Genomic DNA, 22,047 nt, shown 5'->3' on the forward strand with positions numbered 1-22,047 from the left:
ACAGGCAGCACTGGCCACACTGTATCTACACAGGCAGCACTGGCCACACTGTATCTACACAGGCAGCACTGGTCACATGCTATTTCCGCCACAGCTGATCCCTGTAATACCGTGCTCTACAGCCGCTGCGCCCACCATATCCCCGGGGGCCCGCCCCACACAGGACGCTTCTACCGGTACCTGTGGGCGCCATGTGCTCCGTCTGTCAGATAAGCCTCCAGACCGGCCGCGCAGTGCAGTGTGGGAGCAGCGGTCACGTGTGCGGGGAGGCGCGTCTATAGTTTCTATACAGTCGCTCTGTGCTGTGCTATCTGTAGCACTGTGCTTACAATATGGCCGGCGCTGTGTGCCTTGTATCGCACAAACACTCACGCCTCCTTTACAGCGAGTCGCGGATGACGTCACTTCCTGTGCTGCTCACTTCAGCTGTTTCCGCATCCGCTGCCAGGGACGGTGGTCGCATGTGTGTATTGCTGGTAAGAGACGCCTTTAATTACCCCGGGGTCCTAGTGGCTTATCGCTGTGTGTGGAGGCGGCCGTGCTGCTGGAGGAGGAGCTCTTCTGTATATGACATAAGGCAGGGGATCCTGTGCACATCAGCTGTTCTGCAGCAAGTGGCTGATAGCAGAGAACACTAGAGATGGTTGGGTCTATAGGTGTAGAACATCCTGGGCAGGGCTGGATCTGTGGCCAGTAACCCTATGGGGCGGTGTACTGTAATACTCCCACCTGCCGCAGCTGCTGAGATGCCCCCCACGATGCTGCTATGTAATAGGGTGACTTTCCAAAAATAAGACAGGGTCTTATAATATTTTCATTTCCAAAAAAAGGCCAGGCTTATTTTTTTTTTTTTTGGGGGGGGGGGCTTAATTATTTTTTATTCTATGAACAGCAATGACACATTAAGGCTAAGTTCACACTTGTGGTGTTTTCCATCTGTTACAATCAGTTGTGTGACTGATACAATGGATGTGTTGTAGATAGTGGCACAACTGATGTGACTGATGCTGCAAAACAACCATCCGTTGTTGTTGTTTTTTTTTTGTTTTGTTTTACAGGCGGCCGGCCACTGAGCGATCGGGTGACCGGCCGGCCGCTGTGAGCGATCGGGTGACCGGCCGGCCGCTGTGAGCGATCGGGTGACCGGCCGGCCGCTGTGAGCGATCGGGTGACCGGCCGGCCGCTGTGAGCGATCGGGTGACCGTCCTGCCGCTGTGAGCGATCGGGTGACCGTCCGGCCGCTGTGAGCGATCGGGTGACCGGCCGGCCGCTGTGAGCGATCGGGTGACCGGCCGGCCGCTGTGAGCGATCGGGTGACCGGCCGGCCGCTGTGAGCGATCGGGTGACCGGCCGGCCGCTGTGAGCGATCGGGTGACCGTCCTGCCGCTGTGAGCGATCGGGTGACCGGCCGGCCGCTGTGAGCGATCGGGTGACCGGCCGGCCGCTGTGAGCGATCGGGTGACCGGCCGGCCGCTGTGAGCGATCGGGTGACCGGCCGGCCGCTGTGAGCGATCGGGTGACCGGCCGGCCGCTGTGAGCGATCGGGTGACCGGCCGGCCGCTGTGAGCGATCGGGTGACCGGCCGGCCGCTGTGAGCGATCGGGTGACCGGCCGGCCGCTGTGAGCGATCGGGTGACCGGCCGGCCGCTGTGAGCGATCGGGTGACCGGCCGGCCGCTGTGAGCGATCGGGTGACCGGCCGGCCGCTGTGAGCGATCGGGTGACCGGCCGGCCGCTGTGAGCGATCGGGTGACCGGCCGGCCGCTGTGAGCGATCGGGTGACCGTCCTGCCGCTGTGAGCGATCGGGTGACCGGCCGGCCGCTGTGAGCGATCGGGTGACCGGCCGGCCGCTGTGAGCGATCGGGTGACCGGCCTGCTGCTGGAACTGAATTTACAGTAGATCATGTTTTTTTACTGTGCGCATGCTCACAGTAAAAAAAACGATCCGCCGAACACAAAAAACGTTACATTCAGTGTTGCTCCTGCCTTTATGTCCAATCAGTAAATGACTGATCCACACGCGGTGGATGCAATGCAGGGTCATCAGTCACAATCCGTCGCTAATAGAAGCCTGTGGGAAAAAAACGGATTCCTGCAAAATATTTTGCAGGATACCGTAATTCCTCAAGGCGATGCATTGTGATTGATGCAAAACAACGCAAGTGTGAACTTAGCCTTAAGGCTACTTTACACGCTGCGATATCTGTCCCGATATCTCTAGCATGGGTACCCACCCCCATCTGTTGCGCGACATGGGCAAATCGCTGCCTGTGTCGCACAACATCGCGCAGACCCGTCACACATACTTACCTGCCCGGCGACGTCGCTGTGACCGGCGAACCGCCTCCTTTCTAAGGGGGCGGTCCGTGCAACGTCACTGACCGGCCGCCCAATAGAAGTGGAGGGGCGGAGATGAGCGGCCGGAACATCCCACCCACCTCCTTCCTTCCTCATAGCAGCCAGGAGGCAGGTAAGGAGAGGTTCCTCGTTCCTGCGGCATCACACATAGCGATGACGAACTACATCGTTACTGCTGCAGTAACGATAATCGAGAATGGACCCCCATGTCCCTGATGAGCGATTTTGCACGTTTTTGCAACGATGCAAAATCGCTCATCGGTGTCACACGCAACAACATCGCTAATGCGGCCGGATGTGCGTCACAAATTCCGTGACCCCAACGACTCCGCATTAGCGATGTCGCAACGTGTAAAGCCCCCTTTAGAGTTTAGACTTCAATTTACCTTGAAGGTGTATGGCCAGCTTTAGGGTTAGTAACCGTAACCCTAACTTACATTCACAATTTCAGGTGCAGTCTCAGTGTCTCTTATGATAACACTTACTGGCACCCTGAAAACACTTTGTGTGACAGTGGCACTCTTCTTGTCTATGCGGCTGGGAGGGGGCAGAAGGTGGGAGCCTGGAGCGGGACTCGGGAATGGTGGTCACACGTGGCTACTTCTGCGGGAGCGAGCAGAGCCGGCCAGGAGGTGGGATCTAACAGGCGGCACTCGGGAGGCAGGAGGTGGGGCTATGGAGCAGCAGCCAAGCCCACACCATAGCGCAGTAGCGGCCAGGTGGCAACATTCGGAAGGCAGGACTCAGGAGCGGCAACCAAGCAAACATCATAGCGCTGTAGTGGCCAGCAGGCAGGAACCAGGCGGCATTACTCAGGAGGCGGGACTCGGAGCAGGTGAGCAGATTTTACTCTGCCATGGGGGGAGGAAGCTACAGGATGATTTGGGAGCTACATTAGGACTATTCCAGCGCCTCTAGCATTAGGTCTGTGGTTTTGTCTGTGATGTTAGTGACATAACCTAGCCCTGGAGGCGCTGACTTACTAGGGCTTATTTTTGGAGTAGGGCTTATATTTAAAGCTTAAAGCCTACTTCAAAAATCCCTAAAAATCAAGCTGAGCTTATTTATGGGGAAGGGCTTGTTTTTGGATGGATGCGCCCACATAGTGTAGTTGACATAACTGAGGTGCTATCCCTCGTGGTAATGCGCTTCTACATGTCTGCATTATGTCCAGTTATGCCACTGATGAACTGTTCTTAGAGCTCACCAGAATTGGGCTGTTCTGTGTTACCCGACTGCTACGTAATAGGCAGATGTGCCCCTGATTTACATTAGACCGGAGCATAGAACGGCTGATGGGGCTCCTACTGATCAGATACTGATGAACCATTCTTAGGAGAGATCACCAATATCGGGTCGGTGGGGTCTGACACCAGAATTGCGGCTGTTCTGTGTTACCGGACTGCTACGTAATAGGCAGAGGAGCCCCTGGTAGAGATGAGTGAACCAAAGGTTTGGTTTTCAAACCGAACTCCAAATTTAAAAATCAAGGTTCAGGTTCGAGGATTGAATACTGTACATGTGAACAACACTGGTGCATCGCTGTGCTCAGCCCTGGGCGAGCCACGTGCAGTGTGTGAACAGCGCACATTGGGGTAAGAACAGCGTGATCACATGTAGTGTGCAACAACAAATAAAAGTTTGACAAGACCTGTCCACCCTCCCTTGGAAGTGATCTGCTTATGGCTGGCTGTATGTGGGCGGAGACTCACAATCAGAGACTGGATTTGGGGGTCAAGCTGCAGCCTGTGGAGGTAGGCTTGTTTGCTGCCAGCGATCTGAACCTCCAAAGCTTCACTCATCTTCAGCCCCTAGTTCACATTAGACCGGAGCATAGAATATCAGATCCTAAGGCAAGGTCCCAGAGAACCCCCCGAATTTTGTTTCCTTTGTCCTATTATTCCTTTAATTTGGGCTGTTTCTAGTCTGCTTTATTTGTTTGCCTGTTTTTTGTTTTGAATGATTGTCATGGGGGCACGGTATGGGGTTTCCACATCTTTTCATTTTTTTAAAAAGTCAAAACATAATTGCTCAATTATATCCCCTGAAATGATTTACTGAACGCCTGTGCGTGTTTTGTGAAGCATGCAACCTTTTATGCTGAAAAGTGTAAAAATAATGTCAAAGGCAAAAAAACAGAGCCTTTTTTTTCCTCACAAAATGTATGGCTTGAGTGCAAAAAAAAAAAAAAGGCTAGCAAAAGTCAACAGATGCCACAAGACAAAAGAAAGGTGATCTAAAAACCCCACAGTCCTTGGCTAGTAGCACAGGCAACTATGTACATTTGCCTCCACTTCTCATAGGAGCTGGACCAGCTGTGGGTTGCTGCCTTTGAATGGAAACAAGTGTGTTCTCATTCACTTGATTGCAGACTAATTTCTTGGTTAATAAAAAAAAACAACATACAAGCATGGCCACACTGTGGCCAATTTCACAGGCAAAACCTAAGATTGGAAATGAGCACATACCCTGCTGTAACATTTAACAGTACAGAAAAATATCATGGGGTACTTGGGGCACAGTTGAAACCAGAGATTTACATCCGCTCTCTAAAAAAGACACATCTGCAGGTTTTTCCTCTGCTCTCTAAAAAGACACATCTGCATGTTTTTCTCACTATCTGACATAAATCAGAATAAACCTTTCCCGGTTTAGGTCAATTGGGAACCAAAATTATTTATATTTGCCAAATGCCAGAATAATGAGAGAATGTTTTAATGTATTTTTATTACTTTCTGCAACGTCAAAAGTTTACATCCATTTAATTAGTGTTTGGTACCATTGCCCTTAAACTCTGTGACTTGAGTCAAACGTTTTAGATATCCTTCCACAAGCTTCTCACAATAGTTGGTAGGAATTTGGGCCCATTCCTCCTGACAGAACTGGTATAACTGAGCCATGTTTGGAGGTCTCCTTACTCGCACCAACCTTCAACTTTGCCCAAAATTTTCAATTGGATTGAGATCGGTTTTGTGATGGCCACTCTACAACATTGACTTTGTTATCCTTAAGGCTAAGTTCACACGTCCGTTGTTTTGCATCAGTCACATGCATTGCTTGACGCATGTGACTGATGCGTTGTACAACGGATGACAACGGTGACAAAGAAAAGAATTTCTTTGTCAGACTCCGTTGTGTGGGGGGCAGAGTTCGAGGGGCGGAGTTCAGGGGTCGGTGCTGAGGACGTCAGTGCCGCGGTCTGCATGGGTGGGGACAGGTGAGTGTGTGTGTGTGTGTCTACATGAGTGTGTACATGCGAAGTGCGGGAGGGGGCGGGGCCGTGGAGCTGAGGACGTCAGTGCCGCGGGGACTGCAGGGCTGGGGACAAGTGAGTGTGAGTGTGTGTCTGAGTGTACACATGCGGAGTGCGGGAGGGGGCGGAGCCGAGTGGGGAAGCGTCGGCCTTCTTGCACACTGTATCCAGGGTAAATATCGAGTAACTAAAAGCAAAGCACTTTTTTCTTGGTTACCCGATATTTATCTTGGATACCAGCTTAGCGCGGGCTCCCTGCACCCGTAACCACTGTAAATATCGGGTAACTAACCAAAGCGCATTGCTTGGTTACCCGATGTTTATCCTGGTTATGGGGGCGGGGAGCCAGAGAGTGCATGCGCAGCGAAATCCTACGGATCGCGCTGCTCAAAAAACGTTACAGGCTGCGTTGCTCCCGCCCGGCGGTCAGTTAAAAAACGACTGACCGCGACGCAGCGGATGCAACACAGCATCATCAGTCACAATACGTCACTAATAGAAGCGTATGGGGAAAAACAGGATTCCTGCAAAATATTTTACAGGATACCGTAATTCCGCAAGGCTACGGATTGTGACTGATGCAAAACAACTGAAGTGTGAACTTAGCCTAAGCCACTTTGTAACCAGCTTGGCAGTATGCTTCAGGTCATTGTCCATTTGGAAGACTCATTTCCTCCAAAACTTTAAGTTCCTGGCTGATGTCTTGAGATGTTGCTTCAGTATTGTCACATAATCTTCTTTCCTCATGATGCCATCTATTTTGTGAAGTGCACCAGTCCCTCCTGCAGCAAAGCAACCCCACATCATGATGCTGCCATCCCCGTGTTTCACAGTTGGGATGGTGTTTTAGGCTTCAAAGCTTCTCCCTTTTTCCTCCAAATGTAACAATGGTCATTATAACCAAACAGTTCAATTTTAGTTTAGTCAAACCACAGGACATGTCTCCAAAAAATGAAGGTCTTTGTTCCTGTGGGCATTTTCAGACATTAATCTGTTTTTTTTTTATGTTTCTTTTGGAGTAATTGCTTCTTCCTAGCAGAGTGGCCTTTCAGCCCATGTTGATACAGTACTTGTTTCACTATGGATAATGACAGAACCTTACCAGCTTCCACCAGCATCTTCACAAGGTCTTTTGTTCTTGGTTGATATGCACATGTCTGACCAAGGCACGTTCATCTTTGGTACACAGAACCCGTCTCCTTCCTGAGCATTATGATGTGTGGACATTCCCATCTTGTACGTACTGTACTTTTGTATAACTGTTTGTACAGATGATCAAGGCACCTTCAGGTATCTGGAAATTGCACCCAAGATTGACATCATATGGGCTGTCCCATATGGGTTAAAGGCATAGTACTTTTAGTGTATGGAAACTTTTCACTTTACAGAAAGTAATAAAATTGCCTAAAAACATTCTCATTATTCTGGTATTTGGCAAATAGAAATAATTTTGGTTCCTAATTGACCTAAAACAGGAAATGTTTATTCTGATTCATGTCAGAGAAACATGCTGATGTGTGGGATTTTTTATTTATTTATTTTTTTTTTTTTACTTTTTAGGTTTTCATTTCATGCTTATATCATGGAGTAGAAATAATATCTATACTTGGAAGTTATAATGTTATACTTGTTTAATTTACTGATTATAGGGGTTGTATAAACTTTATTCCATGCAACTCCACTTGGAAAAAACCAAACAATTTTCTAATCGCCAGTGATATTCCTCCTCTTCCTTTACTCAGCTTTTTATTTCTACTTCCAGTGCCATTTCATTCAGTGCTGCCAGAATGCCTAGCGTGATCTCACAAGTCACTGGGATTTGGGGACAGCTCTTTTGTGCCATTGAGCATGTGTAGGTTGCATGTTCTCACGTGCTCAGTCCTGGCCTCCTCTGCTGCTGTCATAGCCATCGCTTAGTATCATGGAAGAGGTCTTTGAAATACGATTCCCAACTTGACTGATCTTCTTGCTGCAGATATCATTACCCTGGTCTACATAGTGAAATGCCTAACACTTGGCCTCATGTGTTTACAGGTGCTACTCTTGTGAGGACAGGAGTTAACATATACCATGGCAGATAAGAAGCGTTTGGCATTTTCCATCATCCAGTATCTCCAAGACCAGCTTCATAACGGTGGACTTTCCTCTGACGCCCAAGAGAGCCTGGAAGGTGTAGTATTTGTCATTACCATGGTCTGTTATTTCATTTTCCTCAACAGATTTCTGGTGCTTGTCTTTTTGTTTTTTTCTGTTTTATAAATACAAATATCAGATGCCTGTAAAGCAACACTCTTCAGCAGGAGCCTCTCTGGGAGTGTAGGGGTATAGTAATTGTGAAGGACCAGGTGGAGGAGCCTCTCTGGCAGTGTAGGGGTATAGTAATTGTGAAGGACCAGGTGGAGGAGCCTCTCTGGCAGTGTAGGGGTATAGTAATTGTGAAGGACCAGGTGGAGGAGCCTCTCTGGCAGTGTAGGGGTATAGTAATTGTGAAGGACCAGGTGGAGGAGCCTCTCTGGCAGTGTAGGGGTATAGTAATTGTGAAGGACCAGGTGGAGGAGCTTCTCTGGCAGTGTAGGGGTATAGTAATTGTGAAGGACCAGGTGGAGGAGCTTCTCTGGCAGTGTAGGGGTATAGTAATTGTGAAGGACCAGGTGGAGGAGCTTCTCTGGCAGTGTAGGGGTATAGTAATTGTGAAGGACCAGGTGGAAGAGCCTCCTCTGGCAGTGTAGGGGTATAGTAATTGTAAAGGACCAGGTGGAGGAGCCTCTCTGGCAGTGTAGGGGTATAGTAATTGTAAAGGACCAGCTGGAGGAGCCTCTCTGGCAGTGTAGGGGTATAGTAATTGTGAAGGACCAGGTGGAGGAGCCTCTCTGGCAGTGTAGGGGTATAGTAATTGTGAAGGACCAGGTGGAGGAGCCTCTCTGGCAGTGTAGGGGTATAGTAATTGTGAAGGACCAGGTGGAGGAGCCTCTCTGGCAGTGTAGGGGTATAGTAATTGTGAAGGACCAGGTGGAGGAGCTTCTCTGGCAGTGTAGGGGTATAGTAATTGTAAAGGACCAGGTGGAGGAGCTTCTCTGGCAGTGTAGGGGTATAGTAATTGTGAAGGCCCAGGTGGAGGAGCTTCTCTGGCAGTGTAGGGGTATAGTAATTGTGAAGGACCAGGTGGAGGAGCCTCTCTGGCAGTGTAGGGGTATAGTAATTGTGAAGGACCAGGTGGAGGAGCTTCTCTGGCAGTGTAGGGGTATAGTAATTGTAAAGGACCAGGTGGAGGAGCTTCTCTGGCAGTGTAGGGGTATAGTAATTGTGAAGGACCAGGTGGAGGAGCCTCTCTGGCAGTGTAGGGGTATAGTAATTGTGAAGGACCAGGTGGAGGAGCCTCTCTGGCAGTGTAGGGGTATAGTAATTGTGAAGGACCAGGTGGAGGAGCCTCTCTGGCAGTGTAGGGGTATAGTAATTGTGAAGGACCAGGTGGAGGAGCCTCTCTGGCAGTGTAGGGGTATAGTAATTGTGAAGGACCAGGTGGAGGAGCCTCTCTGGCAGTGTAGGGGTATAGTAATTGTGAAGGACCAGGTGGAGGAGCCTCTCTGGCAGTGTAGGGGTATAGTAATTGTGAAGGACCAGGTGGAGGAGCCTCTCTGGCAGTGTAGGGGTATAGTAATTGTAAAGGACCAGGTGGAGGAGCCTCTCTGGCAGTGTAGGGGTATAGTAATTGTGAAGGACCAGGTGGAGGAGCCTCTCTGGCAGTGTAGGGGTATAGTAATTGTGAAGGACCAGGTGGAGGAGCCTCCTCTGGCAGTGTAGGGGTATAGTAATTGTAAAGGACCAGGTGGAGGAGCCTCTCTGGCAGTGTAGGGGGTATAGTAATTGTAAAGGACCAGGTGGAGGAGCCTCCTCTGGCAGTGTAGGGGTATAGTAATTGTAAAGGACCAGGTGGAGGAGCCTCTCTGGCAGTGTAGGGGTATAGTAATTGTGAAGGACCAGGTGGGGGAGCCTCCTCTGGCAGTGTAGGGGTATAGTAATTGTAAAGGACCAGGTGGAGGAGCCTCTCTGGCAGTGTAGGGGTATAGTAATTGTAAAGGACCAGGTGGAGGAGCCTCTCTGGCAGTGTAGGGGTATAGTAATTGTGAAGGACCAGATGGAGGAGCCTCTCTGGCAGTGTAGGGGTATAGTAATTGTAAAGGACCAGGTGGAGGAGCCTCTCTGGCAGTGTAGGGGGTATAGTAATTGTAAAGGACCAGGTGGAGGAGCCTCTCTGGCAGTGTAGGGGGTATAGTAATTGTAAAGGACCAGGTGGAGGAGCCTCTCTGGCAGTGTAGGGGTATAGTAATTGTGAAGGACCAGATGGAGGAGCCTCTCTGGCAGTGTAGGGGTATAGTAATTGTGAAGGACCAGGTGGAGGAGCCTCCTCTGGCAGTGTAGGGGTATAGTAATTGTAAAGGACCAGGTGGAGGAGCCTCCTCTGGCAGTGTAGGGGTATAGTAATTGTAAAGGACCAGGTGGAGGAGCCTCCTCTGGCAGTGTAGGGGGTATAGTAATTGTAAAGGACCAGGTGGAGGAGCCTCTCTGGCAGTGTAGGGGGTATAGTAATTGTAAAGGACCAGGTGGAGGAGCCTCTCTGGCAGTGTAGGGGTATAGTAATTGTGAAGGACCAGATGGAGGAGCCTCTCTGGCAGTGTAGGGGTATAGTAATTGTGAAGGACCAGGTGGAGGAGCCTCTCTGGCAGTGTAGGGGTATAGTAATTGTGAAGGACCAGATGGAGGAGCCTCTCTGGCAGTGTAGGGGTATAGTAATTGTGGAGGACCAGATGGAGGAGCCTCTCTGGCAGTGTAGGGGTATAGTGATTGTGAAGGACCAGGTGGAGGAGCCTCCTCTGGCAGTGTAGGGGTATAGTAATTGTAAAGGACCAGGTGGAGGAGCCTCTCTGGCAGTGTAGGGGTATAGTAATTGTGAAGGACCAGGTGGAGGAGCCTCTCTGGCAGTGTAGGGAGGCTCCTCCACCTCCTTCCTTTTGCATTGCCGGCGGGAGCCGCAGGACGCAGGTAAGATCTGTTCATCGGGTACGATGAACAATCTGACATTCAATTTTTAGGAAATGAACGACGTGCATGCGATGAACGTTTTACCGTTCAATCGCACGTAGCTGTTACATGCTACAATGTAACTTACGATGCCGAATGTGCGTCACTTACGACGTGACCCCGTCGACACATCGTAAGATATATTGTAGCATGTAAAGCGCCCTTAAAAGTGAGAAATTTGCTGCTACAGCAACATTTTTGTGATGCTCCCAGGGTTCAAAATGCTCTCTATACCACTGAATAAAATCCTTGGCGTCTTGTTTCCAAAATGGGGTCACTTGTGGGAGGTTTCTGCTGTATAGGTATCTTTTAGGGGCCCTGCAAATGCGACATGGTGCCAACAATCTATTTCAGCTTTTCCAACATTCAAATAGTGCTCTTTCTGTTCCGAGCCCTCCAGTTTGTCCAAGCAGAGGTTTTTGGTCACATGTGGGGTATCGCTGCACTCATAAGAAAGTGGGTAACAACCTGCAATGTCCACATTTTGGTGTTGTGTCTTGAAAAAGTGATAAAGTTTGTGCTAGAGCAACGTTTTTATGAAAACAAATTGCAATTTTCAATTTAACGACCAAAGGTTATCAAATTCTGTGAAAGTACCTGTGGGCTCAAAATGCTCACTATACCCCTGGATAAAATCCTCGAGGGGTCCTTTTTCCAGAATGAGGTCACATTTGGGGGAGCTCCACTGTTTAAGCACCTCAGGGGCTCTCCAAACACAACATGGCGTTCACTAATGATTCCAGCCAATTTTTTCCAGCACCCATGACAGCACCACGAGAGAGGGGATCCGCCCTTCAAGGACAGGAAACCTCCAGGATAAAAAGGGGCGGTACCTCTCCCCGCATCAGTTGGTTTCCTGTCCTTGAACAGGGAGCCTCCAGAGATCCAGGATGGTCCTCTTGGGCCGAAGATTCAAAACCGGCGCCCAGCCGGCTGGCTCTGGCAGCGGCATGGGTCCTGCTGCGGTCGGCTGAGGTGCCGTGGAGCTGCCGCAGCGGACCCACGGGGGTCGGGCCTGCGTGCGGCACACCATCCTCCGGTGACGCCAGGACGGATTCCAGGCGCGAGGACGTGGTGTGGAGCCTGCGGGGACCAGGTAAGGGTTGGTCGGCCGCAAGTGCTCTCCCGCCGCAACAAACCCACGGGGGTTCCGTCTGCGCGTGGGCTCCCTCCCTTCCCCCCCCCCCCCCCTCTCCTTACCACCGGCACAGGGGCTGTGATGGAGGTGGCTGCTGCGCTTCCCTGCGGTGGCGTCCTCGTGGCTGCTGCTGCGCTTCCCTGCGGTGGCGTCCTCGTGGCTGCTGCTGCGCTTCCCTGCGGTGGCGTCCTCGTAGCTGCAGGCCCACGGGGGATGTACTTGTTTCTTTGGCCTCACCTGGGAGTAGCGGAGCCTACCAGCAGCAAGTCTGAGGACTCGCCCCAGCAGCCCACAGGGGCTATGCCTGTGAATGTCAGTGTCTCCCACGCTCCAATGCTGCAGGAGCAGTGACGCTGTCTTACCGGCCTAGAGGTCAGTGGTGGTGTCCCACAGTGTGCTTCAGGGCCTCACAAGTATCTGTCCGGCCACTCCGGGTGATTGGGCAGGAGAGACAACGGGGGATGCCATCTTGAGGATGGCCGCTGCCGTGTGTGTGTGTGTGTGTGTGTGTGTGTGTGTGTGTGTGTGTGCGCGCGCGCAGGCGCGGGATCTTCTCTGGGTTCTCGCATGACGCTCAGCTGACGTCACCTCCTGGAAGAGACACCGGCTGTGTGCGGAGACTCGGCTGCAGTGAGATGAACTGAAGGCTTCACCCCCTCCGGTGGAATACGGCTGTCCCCGTGCTGCTGGAAACAGCTTCCAGGGTTGCATGTGGCCTGCGGGCCTGGTGTTGGAGACCCTTGGTGTGGGTCGGCCTCCGCATTAGCGACATGGCTCCTATAACGTTATGGGTTTGACTCCGTTCTTGCAGACTGCTATGTACACGGTAACAGCTCCGTGTTGACAGCTGGGGGACAGAGGGAGCTGGTTGCTGGCAGTTGCTGCACTCATATGGCTCTGGTCGGTCGCGCTCAAATGACTGATAACCCTTAGATGTGAGCAGTCATGTCATTCAAAAAAAAAAAAAGGGGGCTCACTGAGGCAACCTCCAGTTCTGCTCCTACCAGACAGCGCAGGCTGGCACGCAGTTGGGGCAGTGTGATTGCAAGCCTCAACGCGGACGGGTATACTAGCTCATGTGATTCTCTGGAAGGATCGGCACCTGGTCCAATTAGTGGAGTCTAAAATCCAGCAGGACCGACGCCCAGAGCCTGCAGGGGAGATTGATCAGATGCCATCATTCCTCCTTCTACCCCAGTTCCGCCTCTGCATCAGAGTGGTAAGTGACCTTCATGAAAGTTCACTTTGTTCAGAGCCACTCTTGCCTGTTTTTGGGGCGGACTCAATGGATACACTTCAATGCCTGGACCACGCTCCCTTTAATCAGGAGATGTCTGTTACCTGGTCTCAGAAGTGGTGCCAGAAGGGTATTGAGCACAACCTCTCAGGTGAGGACTTGGCTTAGGGCTGTCAAGCCCGATGTTGGCTTGACAGTTTTGCAGCGTCATGGCCTTCGGAAATTCAGGCCTGCCTTCCCTGGTTATGGAGACTGTCAGGTCAGAGGGTGAGTGGAATTCTTCAGCTTCCCCATCAATGTCTGACAGTATCTCGGGTTGTTCAGACTTCTCGATGGAGAACAATGTGACACTAGTGACTGTGGTCGGGCCCGCTATGGGCATCCCTGAAGTGGCACCCAAGTGATGTCTCGATTTAGTATGTTGTGGCCTAGAAGAGGGAAACGTGATGCCTCCCGGTTGTTGATAATGTATAGTCCCTCATTGCTATATAAGGGCCACAGGCGGATAGGCAAAGTTCAACCCAGCCTGCCCTTTGAGGAAGCAGCTTGTTCCTTCTGTCGCAGGGGCCCTTAAGCTGACTGTCGCTGCTCTCAGGTTTTCAAATAGTCATCGGCCGCTCTAGGCTGCTTGTGCCTGCCCTTGTTAGCTCACAGCGGCTCTACAGTTGAGACTGGACAAGTAACGGCTGAAGGGATTGGGGGGGCAATTCCCTGTTCTGTGAAAATGAGGGAGGTAAGGTCTTCCAGCGTTCTAGGATGGAAATAACGCCACTTCCTCAAATACCTGGGAATTTTCAGCTGGGGCTTGCAACAGCTAATGAAGCTGCTTCCACAATGGAGTCCCTGGCAGTATGAGTTGAACACATCAAGGTTAGGCTATGCCAGAGAGCCCCTAGACGGATCATGTCCCCACTCCTCTTCTCACAAGGAGCGGCAGCGTTCCTTTTAGACTCATCTGCGGCCTCACCCAGACTGGCAACCAGTTCTCTCGTGGTAAACCTGTTTCGGAATAGTGTCCGGGAGGTCCAGTATGAAACATTTATTCCCGGCGGTCACATACCCGTAGTGAATCTGACGGATGCATACTATCATGTCCAGTTCAACGTCGTTTAGTGTTCCTCAGAGTAGCCTGTATATGGAAGGAAACATTCGACGTTTCCGGTATGCAACCTTTCCAAGGGATGTCGATGGGCTGGGAGTCTTCGCAAGATGTTCAGACGTTACGGTGCAGAGAAGTGCTTATCTTCCCTTACCTCGGCAACTTCTTGTTTGGTGGCAGGCCTGCCTGTCATCGTGCCGCCTTTCTGCGGGAGGGGGTTCTTCCTGCTCACACGGAAAAGGCTCATCCACTAGGAGACTCAGGATTGTGTCCAAGGACAGTCCTAATTTTCTTTTCTTCGGCGCTCCATTAGGAGACCCAGACGATTGGGTGTATAGCTACTGCCTCCGGAGGCCACACAAAGCATTACACTAAAAAGTGTAAGGCCCCTCCCCTTCTGGCTATACACCCCCCGTGGGATCACGGGCTGCTCAGTTTTCAAGCTTTGTGCGAAGGAGGTCAGACATCCACGCATAGCTCCACTGTTTAGTCAGCAGTAGCTGCTGACTATATCGGATGGAAGAAAAGAGGGCCCATGCTAAAGGGCCCCCAGCATGCTCCCTTCTCACCCCACTCTTGTTGGCGGTGTTTGTTAAGGTACCCATTGCGGGTACGGAGGCTGGAGCCCACATGCTGTTTTCCTTCCCCATCCCCCTGAGGGCTCTGGTGAAGTGGGATCTTACCGGCCTCCAGGCTCTGAGGCCGGGCTCCATCCACAGACCCGGAGATCCTGCTGGATACGGAGCTGGGTACCGTCAGGGACAAGGCCCTGAAACATTCAGGTACTCTGTGTCCCCGTACAGACAGGCACAGACACACTCCAGCGTTGCTGGGTGTTCTAGTGCGCCGGGGACAGTAGCGCTGCGCGCTTGGGTTATACTCACTGCAGCTTAGCTGAGTGAGTTTATGTGTGGGGAACTCCCGCGCCGGCCGCCCCCGGAGACTGCGGCGCGGCTGAGATTTGTGGTGCGCCGGGGACTTCGCGCCGACCGTGCTTTTACGATGGCAGCGCTTATAAATCTAGTCCCCGGCTTCTGCGGCCTAGTTACGTTTCGTTCCCGCCCCCAGCCCTGTCAGTCAGGGAAGGGGAGAGACGCTGTACAATAGTCAGCGCCGAGGGCTGGAGTCTTATTTACATACTCCAGCCCTCTCACTGGGCACAGTGGGACGCCAGTTTCCCGCTCTTTGTCTGCAGCACGCCCACGGCCCGCCCCTCTTCACAGGACGCCGGCAGCCATTCCTGCACGCAGTCTGAGCTGGAGAACGGACATAGCCCTGGGAGACCCAGACAGGGGATTCTGGCGACCACACACCCGCTGTTAAGCGGGCGGTAAGCAGCACCTAGGTGCTGACTCCACTAGTGCCATAGTGTTGTTTTGTGTACTTTTGTCTGTACCTATATATTGCACTGTACGGTCGCTTCTTGGCTTATACCCCTATATTGCTCTGAGGAGACAACAGCATGTCATCCGCAAAAAGCAAGGGTGCCAAGGCACAGGCTTTATATGCTGCCTGTACCGCATGTGGGGCTGATCTACCGGCAGGTTCCACTGACCCCCATTGTGTGCAATGTTCGGTCCCTGTGCCACTTCGTCAGCCGGAGTCTATGCTAGTAGTGGCCCAGGCAGAGACGCCTGTGAACCCTGCCCCGGTGACGGGGACAGACTTTGCAGTTTTTGCTGATAAGATGTCTGTGACTATGACAAAAATTCTAGAAACTTTGCAGTCCAGGCCGGTCACTCAGACCATGGGCACTGCTGATTCAATGTTCCCCGGTCCCCCTCAGTTGGAACTAATCCGTGCTCCAAGGGGGTCCCAGGCATCACAGGCTGAAGGCTCTGACTCGGACGACAGTCCCAGGCAGCCTAAGCGAGCTCGCTGGGAGAGACCCTCGGCGTCATCACGCTGGTCAGGGTCTCAGCGAGAGGATTCTCTGTATGATGAGACAGAGCTAGGTGATCATGAGTCTAATCCTGAGACCGCTCTCAACCTGGATACCCCTGATGGTGACGCCATGGTGAATGATCTTATAGCGGCCATCAATAGACTGCTGGATATTTCTCCTCCAGCGGAGGAGGCAGCAGCACAGCAGGAGAAATTCCATTTCAGGTATCCCAAGCGTAAATTGAGTACTTTTCTGAACCACGCTGACTTCAGAGAAGCAGTCCAGAAACACCATGCTTATCCAGATAAGCGTTTCTCCAAACGTCTTAAGGATACACGTTATCCCTTTCCCCCTGACGTGGTCAAACGCTGGACCCAGTGTCCAAAGGTGGACCCCCCAATCTCCAGGCTTGCGGCTAGATCCATAGTGGCAGTGGAAGATGGGGCTTCACTTAAAGATGCCAATGACAGACAGATGGACCTTTGGTTGAAATCTGTCTATGAAGCTATCGGCGCGTCGTTTGCTCCAGCATTCGCAGCCGTGTGGGCACTCCAAGCTATTTCAGCTGGTCTGGCGCAGGTGGACTCTGTCATACGTCCATCAGTGCCGCAAGTGGCGTCCTTGACCTCGCAAATGTCTGCGTTTGCGACTTACGCTATCAATGCGGTCTTAGACTCTACCAGCCGTACGTCAATGGCGTCCGCCAACTCTGTGGTTTTACGCAGAGCCTTATGGTTAAAGGAATGGAAAGCAGATTCTGCTTCCAAAAAATGCTTAACCAGTTTGCCATTATCTCAGGACAAACTGTTTGGTGAGCAATTGGCTGAAATCATTAAACAGTCCAAGGGTAAGGACTCTTCCTTACCCCAGCCCAGATCAAGCAAACCTCAACAGTGGAGGGGACAGTCGAGGTTTCGGTCCTTTCGAGGCTCGGGCAGGGCCCAATTCTCCTCGTCCAAAAGGACTCAGAAGGAGCAGAGGAGCTCAGATTCCTGGCGGGCTCACTCACGCCCAAAGAAAGCAGCCGGAGGAACCGCTTCCAAGCCGGCTGCCTCATGACTTTCGGCCTCCTCTCTCCGCATCCTCGGTCGGTGGCAGGCTCTCCCGCTTTTGCGACATTTGGTTGCCACAGGTCAAAGACCGGTGGGTAACAGACATTTTGTCTCACGGGTACCGGATAGAGTTCAGTTCTCGTCCTCCGCCTCGGTTCTTCAGAACTTCCCCACATCCCGACCGAGCCGATGCTCTTCTGCAGGCGGTGTGCTCTCTAAGGGCAGAAAGAGTGGTGATCCCTGTTCCTCTTCAGGAACGAGGTCAAGGTTTTTACTCCAATCTGTTTGTGGTGCCAAAAAAGGACGGCTCTTTCCGTCCTGTTCTGGACCTAAAACTGCTCAACAAGCACGTGAAAACCAGGCGGTTCCGGATGGAATCTCTCCGCTCCGTCATTGCCTCGATGTCTCAAGGAGATTTCCTAGCATCAATAGACATCAAAGATGCTTATCTCCACGTGCCGATTGCTCCAGAGCACCAGCGTTTTCTACGCTTCGTTATAGGAGACGAACACCTTCAGTTCGTAGCCCTGCCATTTGGTCTGGCGACAGCCCCACGGGTTTTCACCAAGGTCATGGCAGCAGTGGTAGCAGTCTTGCACTCTCAGGGACACTCGGTGATCCCTTACTTGGACGATCTACTTGTCAAGGCACCCTCTCAGGAGGCATGCCAACACAGCCTGAACGTTGCGCTGGAGACTCTCCAGACTTTCGGGTGGATCATCAGCTTTTCAAAGTCAAATCTGTCACCGACCCAATCACTAACATATCTTGGCATGGAGTTTCATACTCTCTCAGCGATAGTGAAGCTTCCGATGGACAAGCAGCGTTCACTACAGACAGGGGTGCACTCTCTCCTTCAAGGCCAGTCGCACCCCTTAAGACGCCTCATGCACTTCCTGGGGAAGATGGTGGCAGCAATGGAGGCAGTCCCGTTTGCGCAGTTTCATCTGCGCCCACTTCAATGGGACATTCTCCGCCAATGGGACGGGAAGTCGACGTCCTTAGACAGGAAAGTCTCCCTTTCCCAGACGGCCAAGGACTCTCTTCAATGGTGGCTTCTTCCCACCTCATTATCACAAGGAAGGTCCTTCCTACCCCCATCCTGGGCGGTGGTCACGACAGACGCGAGTCTGTCAGGGTGGGGAGCAGTTTTTCTACACCACAGGGCTCAGGGTACGTGGACTCAGCAGGAGTCCACCCTTCAGATCAATGTTCTGGAAATCAGGGCAGTGTATCTTGCCCTACAAGCCTTCCAGCAGTGGCTGGAAGGAAAGCAGATCCGAATTCAGTCGGACAACTCCACAGCGGTGGCATACATCAACCACCAAGGCGGGACACGCAGTCGGCAAGCCTTCCAGGAAGTCCGGCGGATTCTGATGTGGGTGGAAGCCACGGCCTCCACCATATCCGCAGTTCACATCCCCGGCGTAGAAAACTGGGAAGCAGACTTCCTCAGTCGCCAGGGTATGGACGCAGGGGAATGGTCCCTTCACCCGGACGTGTTTCAGGAAATCTGTCGCCGCTGGGGAAGGCCGGACGTCGACCTAATGGCGTCCCGGCACAACAACAAGGTCCCAACGTTCATGGCACGGTCTCGCGATCACAGAGCTCTGGCGGCAGACGCCTTAGTGCAAGATTGGTCGCAGTTCCAGCTGCCTTATGTGTTTCCCCCTCTGGCACTCTTGCCCAGAGTGCTACGCAAGATCAGGTCCGACTGCCGCCGCGTCTTGCTCGTCGCCCCAGACTGGCCGAGGAGGTCGTGGTATCCGGATCTGTGGCATCTCACGGTCGGCCAACCGTGGGCGCTACCAGACCGGCCAGACTTACTGTCACAAGGGCCGTTTTTCCATCTGAATTCTACGGCCCTGAACCTGACTGTGTGGCCATTGAGTCCTGGATACTAGCATCTTCAGGATTATCTCAAGGGGTCGTGGCCACCATGAGACAGGCTAGGAAGCCCACGTCTGCTAAGATCTACCACAGAACGTGGAAGATTTTCTTATCCTGGTGCTCGGCACAGGGAGTGTCCCCCTGGCCATTTGCATTGCCTACTTTTCTTTCCTTCCTGCAATCTGGTTTGGAAAAAGGCTTATCGCTCGGCTCCCTTAAAGGGCAAGTCTCAGCGCTATCTGTATTTTTTCAAAAGCGTCTAGCACGACTTCCTCAGGTACGCACGTTCCTGCAGGGGGTTTGTCACATCGTCCCTCCGTACAAACGGCCGTTAGATCCATGGGATCTGAACAGGGTACTAGTTGCTCTCCAGAAGCCGCCCTTCGAGCCTCTGAAGGATGTTTCACTTTCTCGACTCTCACAGAAAGTGGCCTTTCTGGTAGCGGTCACGTCTCTTCGGAGGGTATCCGAGCTAGCAGCGCTGTCATCCAAAGCTCCCTTCCTGGTTTTTCACCAGGACAAGGTAGTGCTGCGCCCGATTCAGGAGTTTCTCCCTAAGGTGGTATCCTCTTTTCATCTCAATCAGGATATCTCCTTACCTTCCTTTTGTCCTCATCCAGTTCATCGGTATGAAAAGGATTTGCATTTGTTGGATCTGGTGAGAGCACTCAGAATCTACATTTCCCGCACGGCGCCCCTGCGCCGCTCGGATGCACTCTTTGTCCTTGTCGCTGGTAAGCGCAAAGGATCGCAGGTTTCCAAATCCACCCTGGCTCGATGGATCAAGGAACCAATTCTTGAAGCCTACCGTTCTGCTGGGCTTCCGGTTCCATCAGGGCTGAAGGCCCATTCTACCAGAGCCGTGGGTGCGTCCTGGGCATTACGACACCAGGCTACGGCTCAACAGGTGTGCCAGGCAGCTACCTGGTCGAGTCTGCACACTTTCACCAAACATTATCAGGTGCATACCTACGCTTCGGCGGACGCCAGCCTAGGTAGAAGAGTCCTGCAGGCGGCGGTTTCCTCCTCGTAGGGGAGGGCTGTTTTGCAGCTCTAACTTGAGGTATTAATTTACCCACCCAGGGACTGCTTTTGGACGTCCCAATCGTCTGGGTCTCCCAATGGAGCGCCGAAGAAGAAGGGAATTTTGTTACTTACCGTAAATTCCTTTTCTTCTAGCTCCAATTGGGAGACCCAGCACCCGCCCTGTTTCCTTCGGGATTTTTGGTTTTTTCGGGTACACATGTTGTTCATGTTGAACGGTTTCAGTTCTCCGATGTTACTTCGGATTGAATTTGTTTAAACCAGTTATTGGCTTTCCTCCTTCTTGCTTTAGCACTAAAACTGAGCAGCCCGTGATCCCACGGGGGGTGTATAGCCAGAAGGGGAGGGGCCTTACACTTTTTAGTGTAATGCTTTGTGTGGCCTCCGGAGGCAGTAGCTATACACCCAATCGTCTGGGTCTCCCAATTGGAGCTAGAAGAAAAGGAATTTACGGTAAGTAACAAAATTCCCTTCTTTTATGGCTTACTTCGATTCAGAAGTTCGGGTATTTCGTCTTCCGGTCCTAATGGATCCGGCACCAGAGGCACCAAGGTGTCCCTCAAAGGTGCTATGTCCCTTCAGGGTTCCCTTACATCCGCCATTGCGACAGTTCGGTGGGACCGGGCGCACACGGTAGTGACCTTCAGTGGGACATATTGGGGACTCAAGCAATTGTTGAGGATCATTGACCAAGTGCTTGCGCTCCGGCACATTCGAATCCCTACATTGCTGGTTGAACCGGTGAAGTAATGAAACACGCTTCAGATGACTTGAGATCCTAAGGTGCTTGCTTTTGGCGCACGTCTTCAAAAAGGAGCCCGCCTTCGGGGTCACCTGTTCTGCGGTGTGTGGTCTGGAAGCGAATCCCATGGTTTGTTTTCTTTTCTTTTCTTAAAAATTGCCAGGATATGGCTGGTTGTAGACTGAGCGGTGGGCTGGTCCCTACCCTCCCTGTCTGGTCGTCAGTTCCTGTATGGAGAAGAGTAATCGGTTTGGACTGTTTTCGGCAGCGGCCGGTTGAGACGGGGGATGGGTCCTCCGTCAGTCCATCGCCACTTCGCTATACGTTGCCTGTGTTCTGATAATAGACCTCGTTGTGGCCTGAAATAAGGTTCACTGGTTCTGTTCTCTAAATCCTAGGGATCTGCCTCATGTGGTGGACGCCCTGCTGTTCGAATGTAGATGTGACCTTGTTGTACCTGTCCACTCATAGCCTGTTTCCAGCCGTGTTGAAGAAAATCCTGGAGAACAGGGCTGTGATGATCCTGATAGCGCCATTTTTTGCCAGATTACCATGATTTTATTCCCTGGTAACTTGTCGTTCTCGAGGCCGGGGGTCATACTGGTCCTCCTCACTCAGGTTCCAGATCTTCACCCCCTGTCAGGCATATTGCATCTTACAGTGTGGTCTTTTTTGAAAGGTCACCTTACGACTCAGGGTTTTCTCTTGTTCTTGTCCCTACTCTTCTTCGGAGTAGTAAGCCGGTTGAAAAAAAAAAAAAAACAAAAAAAAAAGGGGCCTGGACAATATTCTTGTCTTCCAAGGGTGAGCCCTGATGGACCGACGACTGTTGCGGCAATCGTGGAGTTTTTCCGGAAGGGGTTGACACTGGCTCTGTCATTGCGTTCACCAAGAGTTCGAAAAAGGGGCCCTTGCTACCTGTTACTATTGTGTCCAGTCTGGAGTCCGCTGGCCTCCCGGTTCATTCGGGTATGGTCTAGCCCTCTGCGCAATGTATCTTGCCCCCTTGGGGCCTTATTCTCGTTCTATCTGCCCTGACAAAGCCCCATTGATCCCTTGGAGTCCATGTTATTAACTACTCTGCCTCTGAAACAGACTTCCTGACACCGTCACATCGGCTTGTAGGGATAGTGACTTCCAGGCACTATCTTAGTTCCACCATTACTCAGCTTTCAAGGATAAGGTGTCCTGAAACCTGCCCCTCCTTGCCTCCTGATAGTACGTCATGTTTTCTTAATTCAAAAGGGAATTGTTCTTCCATCCTTTGGGA

General features: G+C 51.9%; 2 protein-coding genes across 3 annotated transcripts in view; one reads left to right on the top strand and one right to left on the bottom strand.

Annotated features, from left to right (window-relative positions):
* THOP1 (thimet oligopeptidase 1) overlaps positions 1-380 on the bottom strand; it is a 109,250-nt gene extending 108,870 nt beyond the window's left edge. Inside the window, exon 1 of one of the 2 annotated variants that reach the window (XM_075353255.1) lies at positions 330-380. Coding sequence is in view for 1 of the 2 variants with exons in the window: in XM_075353248.1 (XP_075209363.1) it covers positions 181-193 (13 nt within the window). In the remaining variant the exon portion in view is untranslated. Of the gene's footprint in view, positions 1-180 lie in introns of both variants that reach the window. The other variant, XM_075353248.1, reaches the window with a different exon arrangement.
* Positions 378-22,047, top strand: part of LOC142306912 (small glutamine-rich tetratricopeptide repeat-containing protein alpha-like) — a 43,819-nt gene continuing 22,149 nt past the window's right edge. Inside the window, exons 1-2 of the mRNA XM_075346982.1 lie at positions 378-476; positions 7,646-7,781. Of these exons, the coding sequence (XP_075203097.1) occupies positions 7,682-7,781 (100 nt within the window). The 5' untranslated portion in view covers positions 378-476; positions 7,646-7,681. The remainder of the gene's footprint in view (positions 477-7,645; positions 7,782-22,047) is intronic.

Source organism: Anomaloglossus baeobatrachus, chromosome 1 (assembly GCF_048569485.1).
Source record: "Anomaloglossus baeobatrachus isolate aAnoBae1 chromosome 1, aAnoBae1.hap1, whole genome shotgun sequence".
Taxonomy (NCBI): Eukaryota; Metazoa; Chordata; class Amphibia; order Anura; family Aromobatidae; genus Anomaloglossus; species Anomaloglossus baeobatrachus.